This window comes from Desmodus rotundus, chromosome 13, assembly GCF_022682495.2.
Source record: "Desmodus rotundus isolate HL8 chromosome 13, HLdesRot8A.1, whole genome shotgun sequence".
Taxonomy (NCBI): domain Eukaryota; kingdom Metazoa; phylum Chordata; class Mammalia; order Chiroptera; family Phyllostomidae; genus Desmodus; species Desmodus rotundus.
In genome coordinates, this window is record NC_071399.1 from 51,615,079 (window position 1) to 51,642,462 (window position 27,384).

General features: G+C 35.1%; 1 protein-coding gene across 1 annotated transcript in view; it reads right to left on the reverse strand.

Moving 5' to 3' along the window:
* DNAJC15 (DnaJ heat shock protein family (Hsp40) member C15) overlaps positions 1-27,384 on the reverse strand; it is a 91,047-nt gene that overhangs the window by 16,549 nt on the left and 47,114 nt on the right. The window contains exons 4-5 of the mRNA XM_024569408.4: positions 21,393-21,469; positions 11,651-11,721 (exon numbers count right to left, since the gene is read on the reverse strand). Coding sequence (XP_024425176.2) covers positions 11,651-11,721; positions 21,393-21,469 — 148 coding nt within the window. The remainder of the gene's footprint in view (positions 1-11,650; positions 11,722-21,392; positions 21,470-27,384) is intronic.

Sequence of the window (27,384 nt, forward strand, 5' to 3'; positions counted from 1 at the left end):
AGTCTTCTATCTCAAATTACCTTCGCTGCTCTGCCTGAACATCACTTTTTCCACTGCTGCAGCTTCAGTGTCTAGAACAGGGCCTTGCTTCCGGTAGGTACTCATAATTACTAGCTGACTGATGTGATGTGAAGGGAAACTAAGGTAGCTCTGACTATAAGAACAGCCATCTTATCAGAAGTCCAATCTTTACTGCTCACAGTTTCTCTGTGAACATAATCCTGCCCCCACAAAGGCATAGAAGAGAGACTTCACATATACACATTACATTTTAAGTATTAGATGGTACATAGAACTCCTCGAATTTTCTCACTATAGCAAGATTTCTTGTTCTTATTGCTTTGGCCAAAAACCTAGGAATCCTTCCTCATTTTTCCTCACTCCTCATCCATCAGCTTTCTCGAATTAGGCCATTCCTCACCTCCTTAATTACAAACCCCTAGTCTCAACCAATATTCTTGGGTTACAATTTTCTGTTCTAATTTCTTTGCTTTCACTGTTGACTCTCCATTTTCTCTACAGCTGCCAAAGTAGTCTTTCTAATATTGTAAATCAGACAATACAATTTCCATAACACCTAAAAAATAAAAACCAAAGTTCTTAGCATACCTTGCAAGCTGCTCCATCATTTGGCCCTGGGCATCCTCTCCAATCGTATTTCCTACCACTCTTCCCCTTGCTCACTATGCTCTGGCACATCTCCTTACAATTCCAGAAACACAAAATATGTTCTCATCTTCGAGACCTTCACATCTGACTTTCCTTATGACTGAGATACCTTTTCTTCATATTTTTGCATGGCTTACTCTGCCAGGTCTCTGTTCCAGTATTACCTCCTTGCAGAGAATTTCTAAGATAGCTATAAATTGACACAGCATCTGCCTCCTCTTCACCTGCCAATCTCTATCCTCCCTACTCTGCTTATTTTTTATTAAAAGTACTTATCATCATGGGACATTTCCTGTATCACCCTTTTCAGTATAACTACCCCAAAACTTAGTGGCTAAAAACAACATTTTTTTTTTATTCTCACTATTCTATGGACTAGCTGGTGGTTCTTCTGAGCTGCGTCAGGTCAATTAGGGCTGGATGGTCCAGGTGGCCTCACTGGGACCTCAGCTGGGATGGTTAGGCCTCTCTCTCTCTGCTTGGTCTTTAATCCTTCAAGAAGGTGAGCCTGGTCTTCTTCACCTGGTCTCTGGGTTCTCTGAGAGTAAAAGCTAAAGCTACAATGCTTTTTGAGGCCTAGGCTCTGAATTCACACAATGTCACTTCTGCTGTATTCTATTGGTTAAAGCAAGTGACAGGGCCAGCCTAAATATAAAAGTTGAGGAACACACCACCTCTTTATGAGAGTTGCTGTGAAGAAATTATGGCCATTTTCAATTTACCAAATTACTATCTACTATCTATCTCCTACTGGAATACAAGATCCATGAAGAGGATGTATTTGCTTTCTTCTTCATGTTAGTACATAACTGTCTGGCTTGCATTAGGTACTGAATAACTCTGCTGAATGAATGACTCACTACTCATATGACACTGCTTCTAGCTGTTCATCCTCCTATTTGGTTTCCTCGGAATACTACTCAATCTCAGTGTCCTTCATAATCTGGCACCCAAAAAGGAAACGAAATTTTAGATAAGGTCTAACTGCCTAGTTCAGCATAGCTGTGTAATAAATATGAGTTAATGAATGATGACAAGCAGAAAAAATTGTGGAAAGGTACAGTCTTATAAAACAGATACTGTGGGTTCTCAACACACCATCAGGCTGCACTTACTTATTTTTAGCAGCTTTTACACTGTTCAATCTTATAGGCTTTGAGATCGAATATACCCTACAATGCTCTTTTTCATGATAAACAATGGCAAGTCTCTGTCCTATGTTTACACAATTGACTTTTGGGACCTAAAAGAACATTGTATTTATCTCCATTCAATTTTTTCATGTTTTTTGTCCCTGTTTAATTTAAATTTAATTTCTTCCAAATCACTGAGCTCTCTAGTTGATCATTTTTATTGATACATAAACATGCTTGAAAGTATTCAACAAGTTTCCATATTAAAGTATATTCTCAAAGTAAACAATAAAAGCAAAAACATTTTTTCCTTTAATGTCATACCCCACTCCTCCAGCTACTAATATATTTCTTTCCTTCTCACAAAACTCAAAAAAGTTGTCTATAAGAGCTAACTCAAATTCCTAACCTTCCTTTCACTCCTCAACACCCTACCAAGTACAACTGTTTGTTACAGTTATCAAAGTCTACCAATGTTGCAAAACTACTATGGGTCCTCCTCTTTGTCCTCATCTTAAGTTTTCACACGCAGCACAGTTGACCATCTGATTGCCTTAAATATAGTCCTGTCTTGTCTTCTACGGCACCATTCTCTCCATTTTCCACTCTATATTATACATTATTATTTTTTTAGATTTCGTTTTGCAAAATACAAATTTTTATAAAGATTATATTTATATTAACATGTACAAAAGTAATATTTTAAAATGAGGCAATAAATATCTTTAAAACTTTCTAGTTTTAATTTCTACTATTATAAATTTTGATAGGTATAAAGTCGTTTTGTGTCTGGGACCAAAAAGTCTGAATACTATTCCTTTCATACAAAATAATGACATGCAAAAAAATCAAATCAACAAACCCAACAAAAACCAAATTGATAGATATAGAACAAAACAGTGGTTGCCCGAGGGAAGGGGGTGGGAGAAAGACAAAGAGGGTAAAGGAGGTCAAATACATGGCAATGGTCGGAAACTAGACTTCAGGTGGTAAGCACACAATTGAGTATACAAATGTCATATCAGAATGTTATACACCTGAAATATATATTAACCAATATTAGGCCAATAAATTTAATTCAAAATTACTTCGCATACACAAAGAAGACCTGAAAACCAGAAGGGGAAAAATGCAACAGAAAGAGAAACAGAGATGAGCTACATATCACAGGTGTCAGACAAGGGTTCTCAAATAACTATGAGTAGTATATTCAAGAAAACAGAGTAAAAATACAAAAGATAAATAAACATATAAAGATTTTAAAGAGATTTAGATTCCATAAAAAAGAATTGGCAATTTTTCAAAAATAATTTTGAAATTAAAAATATATAGGTTTAAGAGCAGACTAGGCACTGTAAAATGATAACAAACTGAAAAAACTTAACCAAAAATATCTATATAAAAAAACAATGAAAATACAGAAGACAGCATAAAAGACATACGAGGCACAGTGGAAAAGGTGGGAGCCAAAAATGCATGGAATCTGAGCTTCAGGAGAAGAAAAAAGAGGCAATAGTTAAACAGATTACAAATAATGGAGCAGAAACCTCAAAAACTGATGAAAGACATCATTCCATAGATTCAAGAAGCTCTATAAACCCAAGCAGATGGGTGCAGAGAAACCTACACCAAGTTGTATCACAACAGAATTGCTGAAAATCAGAGAAAAATCTTAAAAGCATTCTAAAGTCCCAGCATTGCCTGAGGAGTGGCTAAAGTAATATTTCATTTTAGACTGTAGTAAGTCAAAAAAAGTATGTTCTTTTCTTTAATCATTATGAAATAGTTTTTAAAGTCTATCAAGTTACTAAAGGAAAAGGGTAAATGATTTTTTAAATAATTTTAAATGAACCAAAAGAAATCAAGAAGAAAAAGAAATATAAACAGGTATACACAAGACAAATGGTAACATGCTATATATATACTCAAATATCAATAAGTATATTACATATAAAAATTAAATACTTGTATTAATAGTCTAAAATTATCACTCATTAAAAGAACATAATCCAACCAGATGGTACCTAAAAGAGACAAACTTCAAACTTCAAAAGTACAGAAAGATTGAAAAAAGAAAAAGAAAAAGATACCATGTAAACACGAGCCTAAAGAAACCTCAATGTGCCTATAAATAACTTGAGATAAAGCAAACTTTATGGCAACAAGTATTACTAGATGTAAAGAGGGATATTTCAAAATGAGGGGTCAATCCAAAAGGAAATATAATATTCTAATTTATTTGCCCCCAAATCATACTGTTGCAATCAGAAAACAAACAAACAAACCAGAACTAAATGGAGAAATAGATAAATCCACCATCACAGCAGGTAAACAAGAAATCAGTAAGAATATATAGGAAATATGATCAACACAATAAACTACACCTTACATATTCAGACTATTGCATCCAAGAGTTACAGAATATATATTCTGCTCACAGACTATTTACCAAAATTGACCATATGCTGGATTATAAAGGTACAACAAATTTCAAAGAACTGAAATCAGAGTATGCTCTTTTCCCAAATGGAATTAAGCAATAAGTCAGTAATATAGAAAAAACTAGAAAATCTTCAATTGCTAGGAAATTTGGCAATACATGTAAAATAATACATAGGCCAAAGAAAAAAATCATAATGGAAATTACAGTATTATTAGCTGAATGATAACTGAAACAAATGATGTCAGTATTCATTTTTAAAGATTAGAATAAGAACAGCAAATGAAACACAAAGATAGTAGGAGATAACAACAAAATGATGTAAAAAATTAATTTACAAATGGAGTATAACAAATTAGATGTAAATAGTGTAAAAATACATTGACCTCTTGCAAGACTTGCCAAGAAAGAAGAGAAATAATACAAATAATAAATTACTAACATTAAGAATGAAAAAGTAGTGAACGCTGTAGCAACTACAGATATTTATAAATGGAAGGATATTATGAGCAACTTTATGCCAACTAATCTAAAATTTTATGTGAAATGGACAAATTCCTAGGAAAAAAACTAACCAAAGCTAAAATAAGGAGAAACAAAAAAATCTGAAAAGATGTATATCTTTTAAATAAATTGAGTCTATAATTTTAAACTTTTCTGCAAAGAAGTCTCCAAGCCCAGATGGCTTCACTGGTGTTTTCTTACAAACATTAAATAACATGTTATACAAATTCATTTAAGAAATAAAGGAAAACACTGCCTACTTCCTTTTAAGAGGCTAGAGTAACCTTGACAACTAAATCTATCCACTTTCCAAAACAGCAAAATTATAGGCTAATTTTTCTTATTATACAGAGACACATTTTAATTCCTTTAAGTAAATAGTAAGCACTTTTTAATGCCGTTTTAGAAATCTTTACCTATTCTATGTTTTGTTTATTTTGTTAAAAGAACAGCATTATTGTTTTATTTTTCCCAGTTAGTTTAAAATCCATTAAGAATTAATTTTCCAAGCGGTGTGAGATGGGTCAAGATTTAATTCTCTATATGAGTATATGACCACATGGTGCCATTGCCTTTATTATTGCAAAGGCACCAGTAGTTTTACTCACTGATGCTTTTTCACCACCAGTGCAAAATGTCAACATAATAAAAGGACAATAGTTTTCACCTCACAGAGTTCCTGAAAGGATCTCAGGAACCTCTGGTGTGTCCACGAAGCACACTTTGTTATGGATTCTATATACCAATGACAATGGACAAACTATTGTTCCATATTACAATACGAGGAATCTCACAAGAATAATACTGACTAAAAGCAGCCAGATGCTAACAACAACATGCATTGAAGAGGCAAAACTAGTCTATTATGTAATAATTCAAGACAGTGGTTGCTTTTAAGGGTATGGTAGACTGGGAGTGGTCTTGAGGGGGTTTCAGAGGTGTGGTGATGTTCTAGTTCTTCATGTGGGAGCTGGTTATACAACTATATTTGTAAAAACTTACTTAGATATATACTTATGATTTGTGCAATGTACTACCTGTATAGTACACTTCAATATAAAATATAATTAAGAATAAGATGGGTCCTACACTTATCAGACCCACTTTGTGAGTTATATAAATGTCTAACCACCTGAAACTAATATAATATTGGATGTTAACTGTAATTTAAAAATAATTTTTTAATCTGCTAATACAAAATAATATTGAATGTAAATGTAACTGAAAAATAAAATTAAAAAATAAAGTGACCAGATATCAAAAAAAATCAAGATTGTGAGAAAAGTGATTTTTTAAAAATTAAATTATATCACTCTACTGCTTAAAAGCTGACAGTAACTTCTTAGAATAAGCGCAAATGTTATACAGAACCTACAGCATTTCATTATCATAAAATATACCTATAGTTCTCAAAATATGGGCACTACCTCATGTCGTGCCACCTCTTCCCTTGCTTATTACATCCCATCCCACTATTTGTTCTAAAGATTTATTTATTTATTTATTTATTTTATAGAGAGGGTAAGGGAAGGAAAAAGAGAAACGCCAATTGGTTGCCTCTCACACACGCCCAAACTGGGGACTAAACCTGCAACCCAGGCATGTGCCCTGACTGAGAATTGGACCAGCGACCTTTCTCGCTTTGCCATGCTCACCCAACTGAGCCACACCAGTCAGGCCTTCCACTGGTTTTTTTTTCTAAGTCTTTAGGCACCCTAAATTCTTCCCTCCTGTAAAGCCTTCACACATGCTAGTTCCTTGACTTTCCAACCACTAACTACAACACAACTAGTTTCTTTTCATCCTTTAGGGCTCCTCAGAGAAGCCTTCCCAAAACCACCTTATGTAAAGCTGCCTCTTTTCCACATTCTGTATCTCAGTCCACTGTACCCTTTATTGCACTTACAACCTGAAATAGGCTTACTTGTTTTTTGTCTGTCCCTCCATTAGAATTTATGTTCAATGAGAACAAGGATCTAGTTAACTTGTTTTACGGTTAAAGTCCCAAAATTTAGTACAATATCTGATGCACTGTAGAAGTTGAATAAATAATCTGAATGAATGAAAGAATAGTTCCAAAAAGTCTTTAAAATTTTTTGATATGATCATTATGTATCAGCTATCACTCACAATTCTTTTTGTCTATAAATTTTATTTGTATACTTCCTTTTTAACCATTTGCTTATTTATTCACTCTTGAAAAAAGACATTGGTAGTATACTAAATGTCAGCCTTACAGGTTATAAATGGAATAAGTCATGTTATTTACTCCTAAAGATCTTACCATTTATTAAGGAAAATCAATGTGATAAGATAAAATGATCTTTTTATCGAAAGAAATAATGAGCCCTGGCTGGTGTGGCTCAGTGGATTGAGTGCCAGCCTGTGAACCAAAGGGTTGCTGGTTCAATTCCCACTCAGGGCACGGTCCCCAGTGGGGGGCACGTGACGTGCAACCACACATTGATGTTTCTCTTCCTCTCTTTCTCCCTCCCTTCCCCTGTCTCTAAAAGTAAATAAATAAAATATTTTAAAAAATAATGAACTCAAATACAATGCCTTCAACCTAATTAACATGTTACAATGAAGGGAAAGATGAACCCACTGAAACAAATAACATATTAGTTATCTATCAAAAGAGAAAACTGAGCTAATTACGCACCACTTTTTCTTAGTGAATCTATGTTGACTCTTGGTGATCCTCTTTCTTTTTCTAAATGTTATACTTCATTTTTTAAGTATAATATACTGTAATAAATTATAATATATTATACCAGGTCTTCACATCAAATTCAGCTTCTTTTACAATGAGAGTAATCAGGGAAAATCCATTCTACAGTATAAATACTTTGATTTGTTTTTTATCTCAATATTTAATCTTATTTTGATTTAAATACTGTTAAAGAAGAGTAAGAATATTATGTTTATTAAAAGGGGACATAAGAGGAAAAAGACTGAGAGTAGGCAGGCAGATACTAGCAGAATGAAAGGAAGAAGTTATGGTAGTTAGAGCTGACTACCAATGGGCTGCCTTGCAAAACAGGGGAGCTCTACATCCCTAGAAATCTTGAAGAACAGCTATCTAGCCATATTTACCAGAATGGCAAAAAAAAATCTTGATTTAGGAGGAAGCACTGATTTAGTTCAGTGTCTCTCAAACTATGATGAAGAATCACTTTAAAAAATTTTTTCCATTCTTTAGTAGACCAATTTACAAAATAAAAAATTATCATCCATTTAGATGTCATGGCAATGTCAAAGTGCTACAAATCTTTCTAAATCAGTGATTTTCAACCTTTTTTATCTCATAGCAAACATAAACTAATTACTAAAATTCTGTGACACACCCAAAATATATTTTTGGTGACCTGACAAAAAATAAGTATAATTTTGATTTATAAAATAGTAATAACAATAACAATAATAATAGTAATTACCAACTTTTTGGCTCCAAAGTGATTTTTTTAAAAATCAGGTGCCTAGATTTGTATGTAAAGTTAATGCAGTAAAAAAAAAAAAAAAAAATCTTGCATAACTTCTTTTACTGCATTAACCTTTTATAAACTGAAATAGCACAATTTCCCTTTTTCACCAAAACACATATGAATGCTCATTTAAAAATTACAAAAAAATTTATTTTTGGCCATTTCTCACACGTAATTTTCTAGTGTCACTTTCTCTGCACAAGCTGATAATGAAATACGTAAACAAATCATAGTTGAACACACAGTTAAAGTTCTAACTTTCTTTTACCAGCAGGTAGCAAAACCAACAGAAAAGCAACTTTGGGGTGGGGTAAAGGTGGTGGAAGACATTAATGTCAGAGGCACTGGGTGGAGGATTTAAGTTTTTGCAATCACCTATAACAGTGCTGATTTGGCCAAAGTAAACATGGTGAAAAATTATAAAAAGAGGAGGCAAAATTAAGAGTTGCCCATTCTCATGGACCTATAGGATAGTATGCTAAGTGAAATTACAGACAGAGACAAATACCATATATTTCACTTTTATGTTAAATTGAAAGAACAAAGTCAACAAACAAATAAAAACAGGAAGAAACTCAGATACAGAGAACAAAATGATGGTTGCCAAATAGTGGGAGGGAGGCTGGGGAGCCAAATGAAAAGAGTGTACGGATTAAGACGTACAAATTGGCAGTTAGAAAACAGTCACGGGACATAAAGTACAGCATGGGAAATATAGTCAATAGTATTGTAATAACTATGTATGGTGCCAGGCAGGTACTAGAATTATCAGGGAGACCACTTCATAAGTTATATAAATGTCTAACCGTATCTTATATACCTGAAACTAATATAATGATTGTCAACTGCATTTGTAAAATTTAAAACAATTTTTTAAAAAGTCGGCCATTCTGACACTTCTCCAAATGTTCTTGGCTTTCTTTCCAAGGAAAATCAGACATTTTTTGTTAAAAATTGGTTATCCGCTTCCCATTAAAAACAAAACAAAATAAAACAAACTTCCTTCTTGAGAGACAATTTACAGATTTCTAAGCTGTCCTCTCCCAATGTTATCATACACGAGTTCTTTCCCCACAGTAGTGCCAACATTCCTTAACTCCCATTGCTTTCACTAGAGCAGGAATTCTTAAGTATGAGTATACAAATAGACATCAGGAAGTTTGTGAGCTCTCTGAAAATCCAAATATTTTAAAATGTGAGTGGATGAGCAATTATATGGACAAAATATCCACAACTGCCAACACATTCTTAGAGGGAACAATAATCTATAAAGATTAAAAGCATTTTTATTAAATGAAAAATGTGATCTGAATAGAAATACAAGGTATAGGTTCTTTATTAATTAAATAGGCATATAAAGATTATATTATATCATATATAATCAAAAAGAGCTTTTGAAATAAATCCCGTCATTTTATAGATGATAAAACTAACATTTGGAGAGGTTAAGGAGAGTGTCCAGGCCCTTGCTAACTAGAAGGCAGGCGCCTGAGAAAACTGCTGGCCTCCTGCTTCCAGGTCCACACCTCCACACCCTGCTACCCACAAAGGGACAGACACGAGGAGGTTCGTAAGCACACTACAGTCAGTCCACAATCCACCTCTGCTGTGTATACAATCTCAGAATAAACCAGGTTATTAATTATTTAAACACTACTGGCTCATAAGATATATAAACATTTTCTTTTTTTTACTGAAGATATCTAAAAATACATGTTCTCTTAGATACATTTTAGAAGTCGCTTCCTTGCCAGCAGGCACAATCGATAACCTGTCAGTCATCTAAAAGACAGGAGTACTTGATCCCACTGCAATCAATAAGAGAAGGGCACACACCAGACCTAGAAGGGACATCGGATGTTCAGGAGACAGAAAGCTTCAAGGAGGCACTTAAACACATTTCTTTCTGAGGCAATTACTTTGAAAGCCCACAATACAAAGTTAATTAGCTGAGTGTATCTTTCAGTTAACGGTTGAAGCTGTTTAGAAATTTTAAGGAAAAACTCATTTAAAAGGTGATTCCCTTGTTTATTCACACTAAAAAACAGCAAGTTCAAAAACCAAAGGAAATAATGGTTAGTAAAAACAATTGTTATAGTAATTAAGTGAGAAATTTGAAAAAATGTTTTATTTTGTTGTCAGTTAAGATGGGTATGAATTCAAATCTTGTTTTAAATTTTTTCAAAATAATTATAAAACAAAAGTCTATAAATAAGAATCCAAGAAACACTTCCCTCTCCTCCCCCCTACCTTAACTTCTGAAATACAGCACAACTCTCTACCATCTGTTATTTTAGAGCAGAAACAGTAAGGAACATATGGGCTTTCTCTCTCAAGCAGCTGTAGTGTAGTTAAAGTTATAATAATTGTCTTTCTGTAAGATAAATTTCATTAAAAAACCTGGCCAGTTAAAAATAAATGGCTCAGCCTCGGAGCCTTCCAGAATAACATTAAGACATTCAGAATCTTCGATGACATATTATATTCAGAGATTTGGAGAATATCCTCTAAATCTTGTGCTTCTCTATTTAAGGTTAAGTAAATATAATTCATGGTACGTAAGTCAGTTTCTTTTTTTTATTTTTATTTGTATTCAGTTATAGTTGTCCCCATTGCTCACCTCAATCCCACCCCTCCAACTCTCACATTCAATGCCTCCCCCCCAGCCCTCTTGTCTGTGCCCATGAGTCCTCTATTCATGTTCCTTTGTTTTCCCCTTCCCCTTCTTTCCCCCATTATTCCCTTCCCCTCTACCCTCTGGTTACTATCAGTTTGTTCTTTATTTCAATGTCTCTGGTCATATTTTGCTTGCTTCTCTGTTTTGTTGATTAGGTTCCACTTATAGGTGAGATCATATGGTATTTGTCTTTCACTGCCTGGCTTATTTCACTTAGCATAATGCTCTCCAGTTCCATCTATGCAGGCTCGAAGGGTAGGAGCTCCTTTTCTTTCTGCTGTGTAGCACTCTATTGTGTGAATGTATCATTGTTTTCTGATCCATTCATTTACTGGTGGGCACTTAGGCTGTTTCCAGCACTTGGCTATTGTAAATTGCAGTGCTATGAACACTGGGGTGCACAGGTTATTTTGAATTGGTGATTCAGGATTCTTAGGGTATAGTCCCAGCAGTAGTATTGTAGTTTCTCAATCAAAAATCTAGCAACCTCAAATAAGGGCGAGGTACTCCCATATAAAAATCAGTAACTAAGCTCTTAAAAGCTGATAACATAAATCTACCACTGCTGCGTGTCACTGAACTTCAACCTGAAGCCTCATTTGTTATAAGAAAAAAATCACAATACACTGGCATATATACTTTCGTTTCAACTATAAATCATTTATAATGAGTTTAAGTAAACTGAAAGCAACTCAGAGCAGATTCTGAACCACATATTATGAAAAATAAGAATTTTACTTACCTTTATCTGGGTGATTCAAAATCATGATTCTTCTGTGAGCTGTTCTAATCTTGGCCTTAGTAGCAGATGGGCTGTAAAAAGAAATAAAAGAGCTTATAATAAATTATATCAAATCCAGATTTTAAATTAATGGTTTATATGGGTTTCAAGAAATTAAACACTAATGAGAATTTCACCATCTTGTGGATAAATATGAAATTACCGCCTATCACTTAATTCCAGTAACCACCAAAATGAATCACTGATTCAATGCTGCATGTATTTTTCTTCTGTCCTTTGCAAAGTCAGTCTTTATTTTCAATCAATTTAAAAAATAAAACAATACAGAGGGTAGAGGAGTCACAGTGTATAGACGATACTGTAAGTTTGAAAACTTATGCTTCTAATTATTTGGGGGGAAAGGCAGTATATAGAGTTTAACAGACAGGTTCTTGGATTCCAGAGCTACTCCACTGCTGGATTTTAATCCTGCTGCCATGTAGAATGGTAACCTTCATCAATCTGTCAACATCCCTATGCTTCAGTTTCCCTATTATTCACCACAGTTAGGAAAGAGAGCAACTGTAGGTATTAAATTAGTTAACGTCAACAAAGTGCTAGTTACTGTGGAGATAAAGGATGCTAATAAAAATATATACTTCCTACTTTTAAAATGGAGTATAAATAACCTAATTTAACATTCCTTGAATGACTCAAAGCATTATCATGACAATTAATTAAGTACAAATAAATGGTTACAGTCTGCTGAGGTTTGCTTGCCCTTCTACTAAATGGTCAAACAATACTACTCATTTACATTCTTCCATCTGTTTTGAACACTGCCTCCCTCACTATCAGCTGTCAATCCTCAATTCTGCCAGTGTTTCAGTCCATTGCCAGTTACTTGCTACTTCTAATCTCCTAGGGTTAAATGACCAAACATGTTAAAATGCACTATCAATTGCTGAAAAGCATGTAAAACGTTTTTCTATGAATAAATGTCTTGAGTTAAAGAAGAAATCAGAAGAGAAATCAAAAATACTTTGAGACCAATGAAAATGGTACTACAACATAGCAAAAGTTATGAGACAGCCAACGCAGTTCTAAGAGGAAAGTTTGTAGCAATAAACTACAACATTAAGAAAAAAGAAAGAGTTCATATAACCTAACCTTACACCTCAGGGACCTAGAAAAAAAAAAAGGAACAAACTAAGTAGAAGGAAGGAAATAATAAATATCAGAGTGAAAATAAATGACATAGAGGCTAAAGAGACAATAGAAAAGACCAGTGATATTAAGAACTATTTTATTGAAAAGATAAAATAGACAAACCACTAGCTAGACTCACCAAGAAAAAAAGAGGACTCGAATTAATAAAATCAGAAATAAAAGAGGAGACATTAAAATAATACCACAGAAATACAAAACATCCTAAGAGACTACTATGAAAAATCATACAACAACAAATTGGAAAATCTAAAAAAAACGAAAAAATTCCCAGAAACTAACAATCTACAAAGACTAAATCATGAAGAAATAGAAATTCAGCACAGACCAATTACTAGTAATGCAATTAAATCAGTAATTAAGAATCTCCCAACATGGGATGCAAGGCTAGTTCAATATCCACAAATCAATTAACATGATACACCACGTAAACAAAATGAATCATAGAAATAATATGAACATATTGGTAGATGTAGAAAAAGTATTTGACATAATCTAGCATCGATTTATGATGAAAACTCAGCAAAGTGAGAACAGAGGAAACATAATTCAACATAATAAATACTATATATGACAAACCCACAGCAAACTCTTTTATTTAACATATTGGAAGTCCTAGCCATAGCAATCAGACAAGAAAAATAAATAAAAGGCATCCTATTTCAAAAGAAGTAAAACTGTCCCTATTTGCAGTTGACATAATATAAATACAATATATAGAGAACCCTAAAGATTACACTCAAAAACTATTAGAATCAAAAAATGAATTCAGTAAAGTAGCAGAATAGAACATTAATATCAGAAACAGGTTGCATTTATATAAAAACTATATATCAACCTATCAGGAAGAGAAATTAAGAAAATAATCCACTTATAATTGCATCAACAACAAAAAAAAAACCTAGGAATAAATTTAACCAAGAAGGTAAAATGCCTGTACTTGGAAAATTATACAACATGGAAAAAAATACTGAAGATACAAATAAATGGAATCATATACCATATCCAGGGATAGGAAAAATTAACATCATTAAAAAGTCGATTACCCAAAGCAATATATAGATTCAATGCAATCCCTATCAAAATACCAATGACATTTTTCAAAGAACTAGGACAAATAATTCTAAAATTTAAATGGAACCACAAAAGACCTTGAATAGCCACAGCAATCTTGAGAAAGAACAAAGTTGAAGGCATCATTGCTACCTGATATCAAACTATATAAGAATCCAGTAATCAAAGCATCATGGTACTGGCATAAAAATAGACACACAGACAATGAAACAGAATACAGAGCCCAGAAATAAACCCACACCTACATGGTCAATTAATCTATGACAAAAGAGGCAAGAATATATGATGGAGTAAAGACAGTCTACTTAATACACAGTGCTGAGAAAACTGTACAGATAAAAGAAAAAAGTAAAACTAGACTACCTTCTTAAATCATATATAAGAATACACTCACAATGAATTAAAGACCTAAATGTAAGACCCAAAACCATAAAACACCTAGAAGAAAACATCAGGAGTAAACTTTCAGACATTGTTCTTAGTAATATTTTTCTGATATATCTTCTTGGTCAAGGGAAACAAAAGAGAAACAAATGGAACTACATCAAACTAGAAAGTTTTTGCACAGCAAAGGGAACTGTCAATAAAACAAAAAGACAACCTACCAATTAGGAGAAGACAATCACCAATGATACATTAAATATGGGGATAATACCCAACATTTATAAAGAACTCTTGTGACTCAACACCAAACAGACAAACAATGCATTTAAAAATGGGCAGAGGCCCTGAATAGATACTTCTCCAAAAGGGACCTACAGATGGCCAATAGACATGTAAAAAGATGCTCAATTTCACTAATTGTCAGAGAAATGTAAATTAAAGCCACGATGAGATATCACCTCACTACTGTCAGAATGGCTATTACCAATAAATTAACAAACAACAAAAGAGTTGGCGAGGATGTGGAGAAGAGAGAACCCCTTGTGCATTCTTGGTAGAATTGCCACTATGGAAAACAGTATGGAGGTTCCTAAAGCATTAAAAATAGAACTATGTTATGACCCAGTAACTCCACTTCTGGGCATTTGTCTGAAGAAATACAAAACAGTAATTCAAAAAGATATATGAACTCCTATGTTCATCGCAGCATTATTTACAATAGCCAAGATATGAAAACAACCTATGTATCCATTGATGGATGAATGAAGAAAGAAAATGTGAGATTTTATATATATATATATATATATATATGTCTATACTTATGTATATGTTTGTAAGTAAAATGAAATATTATTTTTAAATGATATATTTAAATATTTAAAAAGAAATAATAGTCACAAAAAAGGAAATCTTGTCATTTGTGACATGAATAGAACTTGAAGGTATTATGCTAAGTGAAATAAGTCAGACAGAGAAAGACAAATACTGTATGATCTCACTTATATGTGGAATCTAAAAAAGCTGAATTTATAGAAACAAAGAGCACACTGGTAGAAGCAAAAGGTGGGGCAATGGGAGCAAAACAAATGAAGGTGGTCCAAAGGTACAACTTCCAGTAAGATAAACAAGTCCTGGGAATGGAATGTACAGCATGGTGACTGTAGTTAACAATACTGTCTTGTATAATTCGAAGTTCTTAAGAGAGTAAATCTTAAAAATTCTGATCACAAGAAAAAAGTCTGTAACTGTATTAGGTGTAGGATGTTGACTAAACATACTGTGGTAAACATTTGGCAACACATACATAAATCTATACATTATATTGTACACCTTAAGCTAAGATAACATGTTATGTGCCAATTATATCTCAGAAAAAACTGGGGGGTATTTAAATTTTTTAAATAAAATATAAATGTGTAATAAGTATTTTAGTATAAAAACTTAGGAGTATTCCTTTTAGCTATTTGTAGAAGTCTTTTGGGGACCATTTCTAACTTGCTTTTTGGTTTTTAGATTCCTCCCCAGAAAAACAGACATTGTTGATTATACAGACTAGCAAATTTTGAGGAAAAAGTCATTAACACTCTACCAGGGCTATGAACATTTTATTGTTTAATTGCCTATTAAGAATAAAAAAGATGTAGCTAAGAAAAATTCCTGTATGATTTAGTGTCCTGAAGCTACATTTATCATTCCCCTCCCTTTTTGGGTGCTCTATAACACTTATTTCATTTACTAGTTATGTTTTCTAGTTTTATGTATATATTTGACATGTCTCCTTAGGTAGGTACTAAACTACTTAAGGATAGAAGCTGTGATTTGGATCTTAAAATACTATCTAGTATTAAATATGCAACAGGTGCTTAATGCATTTTATACCACCCTCCAAATGTAAATAAAGGGCTGTAAAAAATTAAACTCCTTGAAAGAATAAAAGCTCTGTATTAGTAAATACTAACAACTTAAAAGACTATGGTATAGTAGAAAATCTTTAAAAAAAAAGGGGGAGTTTAAAAAACTTTATTTTATAAAGCTAATCAAATATGGGTTACTCATCCAAATTTCCAGCGTATGTGTTTTGTGAGGAAGTATATATGTTAAGTTGCATCTTATTCTGGATATTAAGTTTTAATTTAGCACAAAAGACAAAATTTAGCACTTTAGTCAAGATTATCCTTGAAAATCACTTGCATTGCCTATAAGTAACAATGTACATAGTTTTGTATATAAAACTCCCTAAATATTACATACCCTGAGGTTTGCCAACAAATGAACTAGATTGAAGTCAGTGGAAAGTTCTTTTGCACAAGTACGGCCACTCAAAATATTCTACCTTAGACTTCCATTCAAGGAAGTTTTCAAATAAGTTTGCCTACCTATGCCAGACACTCTGTGCCTCCTCCCACAACCAAAAGGAAAACAACAAATTTAAAAACAAAAAACAACCAGAACTGACAGGAAATCAAACTGTATGGAAGACCGACAACCAAGGAGTTAAAGAAGAAACATTCATCCAGACCGGTAGGAGGGGCAGAGACAGGCAGACAGAGCAGAGAAGACTCTCGGAAAAGCAGGGGATGGCGGACCAGTCTAGGCAGCAGCTGGATGACAGCACAGTACGCCATTTGTGTGCAGATAAACTGGTAGGAACAGCTGGGGATCAGGACAGACTGAGCAACCCAGGGTTCCAGTGCAGGGAAATAAAGCCTCAAAACCTCTGACTTAAGACACCTGTGGATGTTGAGGTGGCAGCAGAAGAAACTCCCAGCCTCACAGAAGAGTTTGTTGGAGAGACCCACAGGGTCCTAAAATGTACAAAAAACCCACCCACCTGGGAATCAGCACCAGAAGGGCCCAACTTGATTGTGAGTACTGGGGGAAATGACTAAAAACTAGCAGAGGGCGGAATAAGCAGCATTGTTCCCTCTCACACCTCTCCCCCCACATATGGCATCACAATGCAGCAATGCGGGTGGCCCCGCCCTGGAGAACACCTAAAACTCCATCCCTTACTACTTAATAGGCCCACTGAGACTCAAAAAATGGCCCAAATGAAGGAACAGATCAAAGTTCCCGAAAAAACACAACTAAGCAACGAAGAGACAGCCAACCTATCAGATGCACAAGTCAAAACACTGGTTATAAGGGCACTCCAGAAACTCTCTGGGTACTTCAACGGTATAAAAAAGACCCAGGCAGCAATAATGTTGCATTATGTGGAATAAAGAAAAATCTACAGGGAACCAACAGTGATGGGAAGGAAACCAGGACTCAAATCAAGGGTTTGGAGCAGAAGAAAGAAACATTCAACCGGAACAGAATGAAGAAACAAGAATTCAAAAAATGAGGAGAGGATAAGGAACCTCCAGGACATCTTTAAACATTCCAACATCCAAATAATAAGGTTGCCAGAAGAAGAAGAGGAAGACCAAGAAATTCAAAACTTATTTGAAAAAATAATGGAGAACTTCCCCAATCCGGCAAAGGAAATAAACTTTCAGGGAGTACAGGATGCACAGAGAGTCCCAAAGAAGTTGGACCCAAGGAAGCACACACAAAGGCACATCATAATTATATTACCCAAGATTAAAGAGGAGAGAATCTTAAAAGCAGCAAGAGAAATTGAGACAGTTACCTAACAAAGGAGTTCCCATTTATACCATCAGCTGATTTCTCAAAAGAAACCTTGCAGGCAAGAAGGGGCTGGAAAAAAGTATTCAAAGTCATGAAAGACAAGGACCTACAACCAATACTACTCTATCCAGCAAAGATATAATTTAGAATGGAAGGGCAGATAAAGTGCTTCCCAGATAAGGTCAAGTTAAGGGAGTTCATCATCACCAAGCCCTTATTATATGAAATGTTAAATGGATTTATCTAAGAAAAAGAAGATCAAAGATATGAACATCAAAATGACAACAAACTCACAGCTATTAATAACCGAACCTAAGAAAAAAACAAAAACAAACTAAGCAAACAATTAGAACAGGAAAAGAACCACAGAAATAGAGATCACATGGAAGGTCATCAGTGGGGGACTGGTAGGGGGAGAGATGGGGGAAAGGTACAGAGAATAAGTAGCATAAATGGTAGGTAGAAAATAGACAGGGGGAGGTTAAGAATAGTGTAGGAAATGTAGAAGCCAAAGAACTTATATGTACAGCCCATGGACATGAAGTAAAGCAGGGAGAATGTAGGTGAGAGGGAGTGTACAGGGCGCAGGGTAATAAAAGGGGGAAAATGGAACAAGTGTAATAGAATAATCAATAAAATACATTAAAAAACAATTAAAAATAAAAATAATAAATTTAAAAAAATATTCTACCTTTAAGAAAATTATAATACTCCTAATGATCAGCTTTGGGGATGAAGAAAGTACTATCCTTTGCCTACAGAGTTTGTCCCCTTTTCTTTAAGTCCCTTAAACCTTAATATATTTTAATACATTTACCTGTTGTAAAGATTTACAGGTTCTTAAACATAGTTGGGAGAATCCTAGTTCTTAAACATAGTATAAAAATTATTCATAGTTCTAATTTATTTCCAGTGCAGATAATTTCACCATGAAACTGAAAATGAAACTTTAAATGGCATGTTGCCTAGATTAGCCATTTCAAATTGTGCTCCCTGGAACACATTTCGCTGGTGTGAGGTGGTGGGGCGTGCAGAACTGCGTGGTGTTCCCAAATCCTGCAAGCAAAAGGAACGGTATCCAGATTCATATTTTTTACTATTGGTCTTTTGAATAATATTTAAACAGAGTTCCACAGAAGCTTGTAGGTTTAAAAGTCACAAATGTACATCATTTCAGAAAATACCAGGTATAATAATTTTCCTGGACAGTAAAATATTTTAGGCTATGTAAGAATGTATAGTACAGAATCATCCAGTAGCATACAGAGTATTTTTTAAGTAAATCAACAGTCTGCTCCATGTTACCTTTACCTATTTGTTCTGTAGTGTAAATTAGATCCACTGACCACAGAAAATGGAACCACAACAATGTATCCACATCTTGAAGAATCTCCTCAAAATCAACATTACCCAAATGAAAGAAGAGGCTAGAGGAAAGCAAATTAATTTTACCCTTCTACTTAATGGATTAAAAGCAAATATTTAGCTTCTGCATTCATGATGAAGATGGGAAGAAAGAGGAGCCAACATTTATTCAGTACCTGTTATTTTACAGGCACTCTTATAAAAAGGTATTGGCCTATCAATTTATATTATTCCAATAAGGCTAATAATAATAAATATTATTAATTCCAATTCAAAACTGAAGAGACTAAAGTGCAAAAAAGCTAAAAATAACCTCACCAAGATCATACAATGAAGTGCCTCAGCGATAGAATAAGAACCCGTTTTTGTTTACATGGCATTTATTGAGTAGTTAATAAGTGCCATGTTTATGTTAAGAACTTTTAAAATTTTATTTATTAATTTGAGAGAGAGAGAGAGAGAGAGACACTGTTTTGTTGTTCCACTTATTTATGCATTCACTGGTTGATCTTTGTATGTGTCCTGACCCAGGATGGAATCTGCAATCGTGGCCTATCAGGGCGATGAGCTAACCAACTGAGCCATACAGCCAGGGCTATGTTAAGAATGTCATAAGCAGTAGAAATTAGTATTACCTCTATTTTACAAAATGATTATTTTACAAATAATAAAACCATGGTCATGCAGGTAGTACGTGCACGCAGGTAAAACTGGTGCTGGTACCCAGATTTACTTGTTATCAGAGTCTGTGCTCTGAACTTTGTAACTGTGTGCCCAACATACCTTCAGTCAACTTCTAATTACCTGTCCTAATACGAGTGCCATGGCTGATACGAAATGATATTCTCAAAAACCCTTGTGTTTGGCTTATAATGTGTTTCATATTCACATTTCAAGACTATGAATGGGATGTTATGGGGGACCCAATAGAAGTTAAAAAAAATAATAACGGCTATTCTGAATAATATTAAAGCAAACAATAGTTAGCAATGTAAGTAACTTGCTAATTTGGTTCCCCTCCTTAAAATCAGTTTTCTTTTTCTATTTTCAGATAAAGACAGGGCTCATCTCTTCTTTATTTAAATAAAGCTCTAAGCTAAAATGAGCCATTTTCTCTTCTCCCTCTCCCTTTTTGTTTTTTCTTGCTATTTCTTATAAAATAATAAATGTTTGGGGCTTAAAAATCTGCTAGTCTATAAGAGATTTTACAAATTATGCCAATATATTGCCCTGATTGGTGTGGCTCATCCCACAAGCTGAAGGGTTACTGTGTCGATTCCCAGTCAGGGCACATGTCTGGGTTGGGGGCATGCAAGAGGCAGTCAATCAATGTTTCCCTCGAATGTCGATGTTTCTCTCCCTCTCCTTCTCCCTCCCTCTAAAAATAAACAAAATCTTTAAAATATTACGCAATATAGAACTTTATGATCTATTTGCTTAATTATGTTGATCACATCACCAGGGAATTTTGTTGTAGATGACATATTATAATAACCAACTCCCACAAAAATTCCATGAGGTCTAAAGGAACCTCAGATAAAAACCTGAATGCAGCTATTGGTAAATCTACAGTAGGGAAATTATTAACTTTAAGTGTTAAATGATCTCGCACAGCAACCATACAATATCACTGACTTTCTCCTATACTGTCTCACATTAGACAATAAACGCATACTGTGAAAGAAGCGTAACAAAATATGCTAGATGTCAATTACAGAAGTAGAAAAGAATTGTGAAACAGAGCCCATATTATAATTGAAAATATAATACATAACAAAATATAAAACTGAATCCAGAAAGAGTTCAGTGTCACAATAGGTAATATTATAATTGCTCTGAAACTTTAGCATTGAATATAACTCCTTGTTAAGGAATAAAGACACATCACAACTTTGCCTGATTTTTTATGGGGGTGTGAGATGCTCTCTAAGATATGAGGTTTTAAAATTAAAAACTTGTATTTTCTCCTCTGCCTCTTGTTCATAATTTAAAATATAAGGACAACTTTATTGTAACATTTTCTCCATTTCCAATACAAACTTGGCCACAGAGCAAAATAATACTTATGCAGCATACCTACCTTACACCCAAAATAAGACTAGCTTCTCGCCTACTCATTTTCTGTTCAAATCCTCCTTTATAGTAGGATGAAAGGCTCTGTACAGGTAAAAAGAACAAGAAATAATTAGTTCCATGTATGAGGTGGCATGATCTCAATCTCATCACATAGTTGCAGTAAGAGTAATTCATTTTACTAGAAGTCATCTTGAAATTCCAGGGGCAAAGAAAGCAGTAAAAGATGATCCTTTACCAATACCAAGATGAACACTTTAAAAAATTAACATTTTTTTCTTTCAAATATAATATTTCTACACTGAGATATAAATAAAAGAATAAGAGGTCAATAAAAGCAAAAGACGAACTTTTTCTAAATCCTGCAGTAATTTTCTCATTGGATTACCTTGACCAAGTCATTTAATGTGATATGACCAACATTGTTTTAACCCACTAGACTGAGTAGAAATATGAGGAGAAACTGACAAAGTTGGGAGGATGTCAGGAGAGTAGATAGGCAGGCCAACAGAGACCAGAAAACTGGATTGAAAAGTCAATGTGGCTGGAGAGGCATGAGCAAGAACAGTAGTAGAGAAGTAATTAGAACCAGATTGTGGAGAGCCTTGTAAACAATGGAAACAATTTAGAATTTTATTCTCAGAAGCCACAGTCCCAGAGTAACATGACTTGACTTTGTTTTGGAAGGATTACTCTAACAACTATGTAGAGAACAGAAGAAAGATGCAACAGTGGAAGCAGGAGTCCAGTTTAAGAGAGCATAACAATAATCTAAGCAAGAGATGAGGGTGGTATGGACCAACACGGTAGTAAAGCAGGAGGTGAAAAGTGGTCAGATTCTGGATGTATTTTGAAAATAGAACATTTGTTTGGGTTTTGAGAAAAGGAGAGAAATTACAGACAATGTAGTAAACATTACACACTGTGCAGATTCTCCTTCAGAAGTGAAGGATTTACTCCTTAGACACGGACTGCTGCTGGCAGACAGCACTCAACTATCAAACTCTTTAGGAATTGCCTTGGCTGAAGAAAGTCAAGCTCATGCCCCTTCTCAGGGCTATCTCTTACAACTGGTTGACATGGTGGTTTAGCCAGTGTGGTTGTCTATGGCTGTCCTTGGACTTCCTATCTTTATTCACTTCCCAGGTGATGTCATTTAGTCTCATGAGTCCTTGCCCTAACTTGGGACAACCATAATGAGCCACCTGAGCTTCCAAGCTCCCCATGGCATAAGCTGAGGCGTTTGTTAAGACTGCACTGCAACCTAAATGGTCCCCCCATCCTTTGTCCTTCTCTTGCTTCCTAGAGCTGTAGATCCTAAGAACACTCCCTAATAAACTAACAGCTTGCTAATCTGTCTCAGTCTGCCTTCCAGAGAACTTAAACTGCAAATGGCTTTAAAGCCTCTGGCTTAAACTGCCACTTAAAGATTTGGAGAAGGAGCAGTAGTTTGTTGTGGGTAATAGATACCCGGAGAATGGTTTTGGCTAGATGAAGTTTGAAGTGTCTATAAAATGAAGTCTGACCTAGAGATAACATTTGAGAGTCATGAGTGTACAGACAGTTTGTAAACCCATGAGACTGAATGGGATCATCTATTTTTTTCTTTCTCTTCTTAATTTTGTTATTGTATTTCTCTTCCATTACCATTTAGTCCCCTTATACACACCCCTCCCCAGCAATCACCACACTGTTGTCCATATCAGTGAGTCCTTTCTCCTTTTTGCTTGATCCCTCTACTCCCTCGCCTCCCCACCCACACTTGCTTGTCATCCTGCTATCAATGAGTCTGTCCCAATTTTCCTTGTTAGTTGTTTGTTCATTTGATTCCACATATGAAGGAAATCATATGGTATTTGTATGTCTCTGACTGCCTCATTTCACTTAACATAATGTTCTCCACGTCCATCCATATGATCCCAAAGAGTAAAACTTTCTTCTTTCTTACAGCTAAGTAGTATTCCATGGTATAAATGTCCCATAGTTGTTTTATCTACTCATCTATTAATGGACACTTGGGCTGCTTCCATATCTTGGCAATTGTAAACAATGCTGAAATAATCATAGGGATGCTTATGTTCTTTCAAATTGGTGTTTTGGGTTCCTTTGGATATATTCTGGGAAGTAGGATTGCTGGGTCAAAAGCTAGCCATTTTTAACTTTATGAGATATCTCCATACTGCTTCCCATGGTGGCTGCACCAATCTGCATTCCCACCAACAGTGCAAATAGGTTCCCCTTTCTCCACACTCTCGCCAGCACTTGTTTGTTGATTTATTGATAGCCATTCTGACAGGTGTGAGATGGTATCTCATTTTAAGAGTGAGCACAAAAAGAAGTCCAAAGACTGAATCCTAGAGACTATGATAGGACGTTTAATGGCACAGAAATGGAAAGGAATCAGTAAAGGAAACTGAGAAGACCCAACAGTGAGGTAGAAGGAAAAGTGGAAGACAAAAAGTGATGAAGTGAACAATAGTTTCAAACACTTCTGATAGATCAAGTAAGATTTGAGCTGAGAATTGACTATTGGATTTAGCACAGTAAAAAACTTTGACAGAAGTGGAAGTGACAGTCTGATTAGAGTGATTTTATGAGAAAACAGGTGGAAGGGAATGAGAGACAGCAAGTAAAGAGAACTCTTCAAAACCTCTTAATAGAGAAACAGGATCCATGAACTCATTTTTTAGAAGGAAAAAAATGCATTATATTATTGAATGAAACATTTTTCTAAAACATGAATCCATATTTTTCTAAGAAGAATAAAGTGTATGTTCGCATAAAATAAAATTTGAAAGTACATATACCAAAATATTCTTTTGGGGTGGTGGGGTTTTATGAATATTTTTTTTCTTATGTTTATTTTTACTTTCTATATTTTCAACAGTGAACACAGGCTACTTATAAAATTTTTTTAAAGGACTAAATGAAAGAAAACAAGGAACTAATCAGAGCTTTAAAAAAATGAGTCCTGTGCCCTGGCTGGTGTGGCTCAGTGGATTGAGTGCCAACCTGTGAACAGAAGGGTCACTGGTCCAATTCCCAGTCAGGGCACATGCCTGGGTTGGGGGCCAGGTACCCAGCTGGAGGCAAAGAGGCAACCATGCACTGATCTTTCTCTCCTCTCTCCCTCCCTTCCCCTCTCTCTAAAAACAAATAAATAAAATCTTTAAAAAAAATGAGTCCCAGGGAGCCAGATATACTAATTTATATTAGTTGCCCTCTTTGAACAGCTGTTATAAAATCTAATTGGTAATAATTCATTCAACAAACATTCTAGCACCTACTATGTGCTGGGAACTTTTTCAATGAGACAGGCCAAGTTCTGTCCTTCATCACCTAGATGATAATCTATCAACATACTAATGCTGCGAGGAATATAATGTCCTATTTCAAGTTTCAATTTAAAATTTACAATTTAGTAGGAGAACAAACAAAAAAATTCCTCATGCCAAGTAGTGAAAGGAAAAAAGGAATCAAATGGTTTAAGTAATCATATTTACATGGACAAATTATATATATATATATATATATATGGCACACATATACATGCACATACATACATACATACAGGGAGATATATAAAGGAATAAGGAATACACAGACAATATATATGGATAGGGGATTTAAAATAGCAGCTAGTTTAAGGTTTCTCTTGCAAGACCCAAATTTTTCCTAGATGTGTATCATATTCCCTGAAACTCTGTTGAGTTCCTTAGGGAGCTCCAAAATTTCAAATTTTCATAAACATAAACAAACATAACTTTCAAATAAACATAACTTCATGATGTTTCATGAACTGTCATTCATACTATCATCACAAAACTTATTACCCCTAAAAGAAAGTACTTTATCTGAGCTTTTTTTTTAACTTTGTTTGCCCAGGTAGAAAGAAAAACTCAGAGAAGTCTACTTAAACACTAGCATCTGGATGAGGCTCTTATCCTAAAACACAGACCTACTTATGAGGAAGTCAATCAATCTGTACATATACAATCATTACAACTTTCCTAAAATAACTATATCATTTTGAGGATAGGAATTTAATATTTGGGGGCTTTATACAGAAAAGCAGAGAGAGGGGAAAAACTGCTCATGTTACTCAGCACTTTTCTTCAGAAAAAAATCATGCCTTCTAAACTATATGATATTTAGGTTTTGCATTACATAATTTTAAATAGATTAAAAACTACCAGTTCTTAAAATATATTATTTTTCGTTTAAATGTTATTGATTATGCAATTACAGTTGTCCCATTTCCCACCCTTTATTCACCTCTGCCCTGCAACCCCTCCCACCTGCATTCCCCCCACTTAGTTCATGTTCATGGGTAATACATTTAAGTTCTTTGGCTTCTACATCTCCTGTACTATTCTTAACCTCCCCCTGTCTATTTTGTACCTACCATTTATGCTTCTTATTCCCTGTACTTTTTTCCCCATTCTCCCCCATCCATGCCCCACCCCCCACTTCACTGATAACCCTCCATGTGATCTCCATTTCAGTGATTCTATTCCTGTTCTAGTTGTTTCCTTAGTTCGTTTTTGTTTTTTTAGGTTTGGTTGTTAATAGCTGTGAGTTCGTTATCATTTTACTGTTCATATTTTTGATCATCTTCTTTTTCTTAGATAAGTCCCTTTAACATTTCATATAATAAGGGCTTGGTGATGATAAACTCCTTTAACTTTACATTATCTGGGAAGTACTTTAACTGCCCTTCCATTCTAAATGATAGCTTTACTGGATAGAGTAATCTTGGATGTAGGTCCTTGTCTTTCATGACTTGGAACACTTCTTTCCAGCCCTTTCTTGCCCGAAAGGTTTCTTTTGAGAAATCAGCTGATAGTCCTTTGGGAACTCCTTTGTAGGGAACTGTCTCCTTTTCTCTCACTGCTTTTAAGATTCTCTCCTTATCTTTAATCTTGGCTAATGTAATTATGATGTGTCTTGGTGTGTGCTTCCTTGGGTCCAACTTCTTTGGGACACTCTGAGCTTCCTGGACTTCCTGGAAGTTTAATTCCTTTGCCAGACTGGGGACATTCTCCTCCATTATTTGTTCAAATAAGTGCTCAATTTCTTGTTCTTCCTCTTCTCCTTCTGGAACCCCTGATTCAGATGTTAGAACATTTAAAGTTGTCCCGGACGTTCCCAAGCTCTCCTCATTTTTTTGAATTCTTGTTTCTCCATTCTGTTCTAGTTGAATGTTTGTTTCTTCCTTCTGCTACAAACTGTTGATTTGAGTCCGGGTTTCCTTCCCGTAACTGTTGGTTCCCTGTGCATTTTCCTTTATTTCACTTTTCATAGCCTTCACTTTTTCCTCCATTTTGTGACCATATTCAATCATTTCTGTGCACATCCTGATTACCAGTTTTGAACTGTGCATCTGATAGGTAGGCTATCCCCCTTCATCACTTAGTTGTATTTTTTTCTGGAGCTTTGATCTGTTCTTTCTTTTGGGCCATTTCTTTTGTCTCCGCAAGCCTGTTACATACATAGCAGGGTGCGGAGCCTTAGGTATTCTCCAGGGCAGGGCAACCCACAATGCTGTTTTGTGGCTCTGTATGTGGAGGAGGGGTCCAAGAGGGAACAATGCTGCTTGCTCAACTCTTGGCCGGCTTTCAGTCACTTCTGCTACCACAAGAAAATGGGGCCCTTCTGGTGCTGATTCCCAGGTGGGTGGTTTTGTGTATGTTCTAGGACCCTGTGGGTCTCTCCAGCAAACTCTCCTGTGAGGCTGGGAGTTTCTCCTGCAACTCAATCCCCACAGGTTTTTTCAGTCAGAGGTTTTGTTGCTTTATTTCCCCACGCTGGAACCCTGGGTTGTGTGGTCTGTCTCGTTCCCCAGGTGTTCCTCCCAGTTTATCTGCAATGCAAATGTGGGACCACTTGCTCCCCCAGCAGACACCCTCCCTGGTCCTCGCCACCTTGCCAGGTGTCCTTTCTGCCCTGGCTGCACGTCTCCGCCCCTCCTACCAGTCTGGATGAATGTTTCTCATTTA